The sequence below is a fragment of the Triticum aestivum genome, chromosome 3A (assembly GCF_018294505.1).
Source record: "Triticum aestivum cultivar Chinese Spring chromosome 3A, IWGSC CS RefSeq v2.1, whole genome shotgun sequence".
Lineage (NCBI taxonomy): Eukaryota > Viridiplantae > Streptophyta > Magnoliopsida > Poales > Poaceae > Triticum > Triticum aestivum.
In genome coordinates, this window is record NC_057800.1 from 23217900 (window position 1) to 23225102 (window position 7203).

Consider the following 7203-nt stretch of genomic DNA (forward strand, 5'->3'; position numbering starts at 1 on the left):
TTAGGACACAACTCCTACCCTGTCTACACACAGTCCAAAACCAAGTCCAACTGTAACCTACCTTGTACAATAATATTCGACACAACTCTAACAAACTCCACCTTGACGAATATTCTCCATCATCTTGGATTCATCCATGCGTCGAACCTCCATGTACATTGGACTTGAGATACGCCATGAGCACCGCTGCTACTCCCAGACTCCATGTGACTCCACCTGCAACTGTAGTCCCTTCTCGTCTTCTTCACAGTCAATACTTGAGCAAAATTAAGTTCCTCATTACTCTTCACGCAGGTTAATGATCGGTGTGTGATGGCATTGAACGGATTCTTCGGAAGTTGGGAGTACAACGTAGAGTAGCATTGAACGGATTCTTCGGAAGTTGGGAGTACAACGTAGAGTAATGAGGCTTCATTACTCTACGTTGTACTCCCAACTTCCGAAGAATCCGTTCAATGCCATCACACACCGATCATTAACCTGCGTGAAAGTAAACAACTCACATATTGGACGCCACACATAAGAGTTACCTAAACTCAACATCACCGCTCTTTCTTGACCGCTTGTCTGAAACTTGAAGGAATTTCACCGTCACCCTGTGTCACCCTGAGTCAAATTCGCAGTTGTCTCACCCTTCTTCCGGATAGTCTCTGACATGTCCCACCGCTATAGCACTGCGCCTCCTTCTGCCTTGTCATCCGCACTTTGCCATGTGCACTGAACAGAACAGAATATACGACCATGTACTCTCTCAGCTTTTGACAATTTCAGACTTTCCGCCACTTTCTCAGATTCTCCACGGTCAACTCCTGTCCATCAACTAGCACCGGTAGACCCAGTCACCAACTTGAACTTGGTACTCATCAACACTACTTCAGCACCCCCTGCACACTTTGTCTGGCCACATGTCTGACCACCAGTGCCTTGGCCTGTCGCTGTGTCCCTGCACGACGCGCTCGAGCCTCTGCTGTCCTGGTCGAGTCTCCCGGGTATCTAGCCCCCACTGCCTCAACCCCCACTGCAGAGAACCATCGATCATCACCAACCGATGCCGAGTATCACGCCTCCATCAGACCACTGGCGCCCAGTCCGATCCACGTGTCTCTCGCTTTACCCCCTGAAATAGGCTTCGACTCTCCGTTAACTTACGCCATAGCCCCTCCATCAGCACAGAGTGTAGTCATCTGTCAGACTCCAGCTCCACCTTCAACATGACTCCATGGTGGTTGTACGAGCCACCCCCACGCCCTGTCAACTTCAAACTCTCATGTGTACACAACCTTGAATCAACCCTGCGTCATTGTCTTGTCGAAGCTGCACAAGCCCTCAAGCCTGCACCACGTGTTTCCACGCCCCAGAAGTTGGCCACCATCAGCATCACGCTCCTATGTCGTCGTTGCTGAAATCACCGCCGTCTTCTGCTTTGACCAACATATCCGTCGATCCGTCAGACAGTCCAGTCCGACCCAGCCGAAATTATCCGACTGCAACCATGCTCCACCCTGCGTCGTGTCTGCCCGCACATCTCCGTGCATTGCTTGACGCCCTGTGTATGCATGTTCCCTGCACGATGCGCTCCAGGCTCCTAAATCATCTTGCGCAAAACTCATCCATCACATGATACTTCCATCTTAGTTCGCTTGACTTCCCGCAATGACCTCAAATATCCATGTTGTACCAAGCCGCAATACTTCCCGTGCATGTGCCGAAGTGATCCAATCCATGCTCCACGTACTGCTGCTTCCACACAACACCCAATGCCTTTTTTGTAATTGCTGCCAAAGCTATCTGATGGGTTCTTCCCTTGATGAATTTTCTTTTAGCCAATTGATTTGCTGCCTTTGTCCGCGTCGCTCGCGAGGACTCAGTCCTCTTTTTGTTGCCAAACAAATCTCACGTCCTCTACAAGTCTACAACCTCCTATAGTAGCAATGACACAACGCCTCACACGTACGAAGTTCATCCAGCCTTCGGCTCCTGCGCGCCTACCTGGGCCAGCGCCCTGCCTAGCCATGCTGCGCCAGCCTCCCCTGGGCTTCGTCCCTCATGGGCCTGACGCGCGCCCGCGTCCGGACTGGTTCGGCCAGCCCCCTGTAGATGCTGCTGCCTCGCCGTCGATTCGATCTCGTGAAACACGATCGATCCGAATCCTGCCTGCTGCCGCTGTACCCTACGTTGACTGCTACTGCTGCCCTCCGGTTGCTGCTTTCGATCTCGCCAAGCGATGCTTCAGCCGACACGCGTCCTCGCCGCCTGATCCAATCGCTAGTACTCCGCGGCCTCGCTCGGGAGCGCCCGCGCCTTGTCGCACGATGCGCCTGCACCCGCTGCTGCCGCCGTCCCAACACGATCTAGCCAACGCGTCCGGCTGTTTCCGATTGCTTCTCCATCCTGTAGAACAATAATTTGCCACCTTCTCGTGCCTCGCCACACATCCCAGGTTGCACATCAGCCTCCAGCCACGCGGACTCATACGGCTTTCAGCCAGTCTCGGCCTCACACAGGCCAGCCCCAGCTAGACCAGCCGTGCGCCGCACTGCGGCCTTAGCCTCTGGCGGCCCTCCCCGTGTATAACGCGCCGCCTGCACGCTGCCTCGGATCCGATCGATCCGATCTCGCCCGTTGCGCTGACTAGGGTTGCCTGCTCGCGGCCACCGCTGCCCATCGCTTCCCGCCGAGATGACCTCGAGTACGATTTTGCAGCCGCTGTTTCCGTCCGAGACTCCAGCCGCTGCACTCATGCGCCTGTACGTTGCTCCGCACGATTCCCGATTGCTTCTACCCGATCTCGTCGACAGCGCACCGTATGACCTCCACAGAACAATCACTTCCGCACATCGTCTTTGCGCCGAGCTCGACCACGATCCATCCTCTAAATCAAGGAATCCGCAACCTCATCGTAACCTTGATCATGATACCACTTGTTAGAATAATCCGAGGCACTTCGTCGATCTACCGAGGACCAAGCAATCACATGAGGCATGACACCGAGATTTGTTAACGAGGTTCACCGATATGGCTACATCCCCGGGGCATGACTACGGGCGCTTCTCCCCATGACACCGTCACAATACCGCACCCCGGCCGCCCGGGCGCCGGCACACGCCGCCGGCTCCCCCCGCGTGCCCGTGCTATTATGTTGGCATATGTTACATCGTGTGTCTACCCCCGCTATATATGAGAGGCCTAAGATACAGGTGTCTTATTAGGACACAACTCCTACCCTGTCTACACACAGTCCAAAACCAAGTCCAACTGTAACCTATCTTGTACAATAATATTCGACACAACTCTAACAGTTGTAACTGGAACTGGGGGAGTTCTAACATATTGCTGCATTCTTGAAGCCACTCTTGGAACTCTGGATCAAAGCACACATCAGAACTGTCAATTCCCAAGCATTGTGGCTCATGTCCATACAGGACCTTGAACGTAGACATGCCCAAAGCCGAGTGATAGCTGGTATTGTACCAAAACTCTACCGATACCAGCAAACTACTCCATTTCCTAGGAACATTGCCCCAAACATTTGTAGCTAGATATTATTGCTAGGACGTCAGCGCAAAGTTGTTTCAATGGCACCCCTAAAAGAAGCTCCTTGGATGCAGACGTTGCTGCCAACCAATGTCCAAATCCATCCTTGAAACTCAGTGTAGATCTTCTTATTGTCGGTGTAATATTTTTGTTGTCTCCCCCCCCCCCCCCCCCCCCTCCCAACACATATGTAATGGAAATCCTAAAATCACATAAGCAGATTATTATTTTTTTCACCTGCACACATAGGCTTTTAAGAATCAATGTGCATGTGCTTGGGAAAGTCTATAACAATTGACATACGTGATTATGTGTCGCTGGTAGTGGCCCAGAGCATGCACCTCGACTGAAGGACCTCCTAACGGGCTTACCACTTTACAGGTACACTGTTTTTTACATCTAGAAAACGAAATATATTTTCTAAAAAAACATATACATTCCAATATTTTTCTAAAAAAATAAATGTAAAAAATGTTTACATTTGTTTAAAAAGATTTTTTGTAATTGAAAAATATAATTACACCTTTTAAAAAGTTCATATAATTTTTAAAAGGGTTTACTCATTAAAACATTAATATCATTTCAAAACCTATTCGTGTTTTTAGGAGATTTTTTATTTACAAATATTGATCTATTTCGTAAAAGTGTTCATTTATTTTAAGAATGTCCAGGTTCAGGATATTTATGAATTTTAAAAAGTGTGTGTGTAATCGTAATTCTTAAAAGTATTCCTGTCCTTCAAACAATCCTTGTATAATTAAAAAAAATTGATATTCTTGTAATTTAGAAAGTCTTCCTGCAATTTTCTTAAAAAATGCACACATTGTGTTCGCAAATGAAAACTGCGCACATATTTGAAAATTGTCTATACATTCACCGTGTTTTGTATGGAGTATATAATGCAAAGGTATATTGTTTGAAGGAAAAGGAAAATGAAGAAAGATGGACCGTGGTAGGTAGGTTGGAATTGTGACGGGGGTCTCGCTGTTCCCGGTGATGGGCCGGGTTCTGTTTCTTACGTGGGCCGCCGCGGTGGTGTGACGCGGACTGCAGTTTTCAGACTGCTTGCTGTTTCGGCAGACTGGTGGAGAAAAATTCCCTTGCTCGCCTCCTCCTCTTCCGAAGTTGCGATCCGCTCCTCTCCGTTGCTCGAGGCCCCGCGTTCATGGAGGACACCGCGTGCACGTGGATCGCTCCGTGGGGGCATGCGGCGTCTGTGATGATATAAACTGGATCCCGTTTCTCTACCTGCTTGGGCAGGTGACCCAATGCTTCAGAACGAACTCACTGACCACCGTGCGCCGTCGAGGAGAGGGAGCACCCAGGCATTCTCCGCGGCGAATTAAGGTACTTGTTGATTCCTGTCCATCTATGCCTCCCGGCTGATGATGTTGATCTTTGCTCATTCCGTGTCCATCGCCTCGACAGCCGGCCGCGCGAGCCACCTGTTCGACGAAATGTCTGCCATCTTTCTTTTTGCCGTCTTCTTGTGTTGATAGCCATCCAACATTGCATCCTTGTATCAGAGATACAAATAAATGTAGCTATGCATGTTAAACTTGCTCCTAATGTCCAATTGCTTGTTTTTCATGGATCCACTCTTTTTAGCCAGCATGTTGCTAGCTGATACTTCGGAGATCGTACTATATGGAAGTATACAGTTAAGATCATTTTATGAGCTATGTTAGTTTTTACTAACACTTTAGATGGTACGTATGTCTTAATATATGTTTCTTTTTTATAAGTAAACTAAAAACTTGTAAGAACTGTAATGTGTAACATTCTATCTGCCCGCAATTGATTTACCTGAGAAATAAAAAGTCGAGAAATCTTATTCAACTCGGGATTATTAAATCTTTTTTAAAGTCACCTAGGGATTTTCTATCCACCTGAATGTGAGCAGCACTGCGGAGGCAAGCCTCGAACGCGGGCGGGTTGTGTGGTGAACTGGTGACAGCACCACCTTGCAAATGGAGCTACTTCTGAGTTTACTTAATTATTGTTTTCTATATTCTGCAACTTTGTTTCTCAGATTTTGAGGAAGGACTTGAAATGGTGCCCTATTTTTGGCAACCTAAAACCTGTGCTGCTCAATGAATGGTGCTTAACTGATAACTTCACTGGACTAGTTTTGTTTCTTGAGCCCTCACCGATTCTAGAAAAGCTTACCCTTCAACTTCACTATGACAAGGTATAAGGTTTTTCATATATGACAGCTCTTGTCGCTGGAGGTGCCATTTACAGCTGATTAGTAAAATCTTGTTCGCGGCAGGATTTTGAGAGTGGATCAAGTGAAAGCTACAACCCAATGGAATCTTTCTTGCTGTCAAAGCATCTCAAGGTAGTTGAAATCCATTGTAGCAAGGAGGATGAAAGGATTTCTCAAATTGTGAAGATCCTTGGTATTCATGGAGTAACTCCTGTGCAAATTAGCATCCAACATGATTCTTGGCATTCGTCCTGTAAGTATCTGTTACTACAATTCACTAATGTTTATGTAGTCCAGATGTGTGAGTGAAATCAAAAAGTAAACCTTGAAACTATATTTAAAATTTGAAAAGTAGACATTGAACTATTTGTAAATATAATAGGAGCGGAAAAGTTCTACTAGAATGTTGTCACATCCACTTTACATATTATACTGAAAATAACCACATAAATAATGTGGGGTATTTTTCACTATTTGGTTGAATGGATCATTTAATAGCTCATCCTTCCAGTGTCTGCATAGCGAGATCAAGTTGTATGTTTGTCCAGTCTTCCAAACAATTTCTTATGCTGTATTTGCTACACTCCAGTGCCACTCGCTATTCAATCGTACCTTCTCATGTTTTTAGTCTCTACTTGTATCTGCTCACTGTGCCTTCTATGGTTTACTCAGGGTTCAGTTTCGAGCAGCGGAAGTAGATCAGATGGTCTACCGTTCCTGGTTGTTCAAACTTCCATGTCCCTGAATTAGTCGCAGGGTTCAGCTTCCTTCCGAGGTTGCTGTGTTTTGTCTACCTGGATCGTGCGCCTGTCTCTGCTCCGTTCATGTGAAGTGTGAACTCCCGTCGAGATGCAATGCTGCACTGTTGCCCATTTGCTGAACCCATTGACAGGCCTCAACAGGTTTACCTTTTGAAGACCTATGATCTATTTATACGTTTCAGGAGCAACCTGTGTATCTAGCTTAACTTATGTAATGTGGCACCCGTTCTGCTATATCAGGTTTGGTCGGCTGCATGAAACCTGACTGAGATTGATGTGAATGCCATTAGCTATATAAGTAGTTCAACACTTCCATTTGTGACCATTATAATACCAAGGTGCAATTAGTCTACTCCATTTTCTGTTAAAAATGATGATCAATACATGCTATGTTGCTGGTGGTGGCTTATCAGTGCGTGTGTCCTGCCTCTCCCGTCGAACCCCCACACAGGCGCCACATCGATCATTGGCAACCTCGACTACGGCTCCGTCCTCAACCTCCAGGCGGCCTTTGTCCCCGACCTACAAGCCGTATCTTGCCTCTCTCTGGACCCATCATCGTGGTCACCTAGACTCCAGTTCATGACAGTCGCCCTCGAGCTCCTCTGACCCCAGACCCCTTCTCTGTTTGTCCCCTTTTCTTTTTCTTGGCAGCGATCATGCATTGGGTGTCTTTGTTCATAGGTAGCAGAGCACAGT

The 7203-nt window shown here is 47.4% G+C and overlaps 1 protein-coding gene across 1 annotated transcript; it reads left to right on the forward strand.

Moving 5' to 3' along the window:
- The first annotated feature begins 4530 nt into the window (after nucleotides 1-4530).
- Nucleotides 4531-6878, forward strand: LOC123056656 (uncharacterized). The gene is made up of 5 exons (XM_044479976.1): nucleotides 4531-4539; nucleotides 4588-4881; nucleotides 5567-5725; nucleotides 5807-5996; nucleotides 6416-6878. Exons 1-5 carry the CDS (start codon nucleotides 4531-4533, stop codon nucleotides 6439-6441), a joined length of 678 nt encoding a protein of 225 aa, XP_044335911.1. The 3' UTR covers nucleotides 6442-6878.
- The last annotated feature ends 325 nt before the right edge of the window (nucleotides 6879-7203 follow it).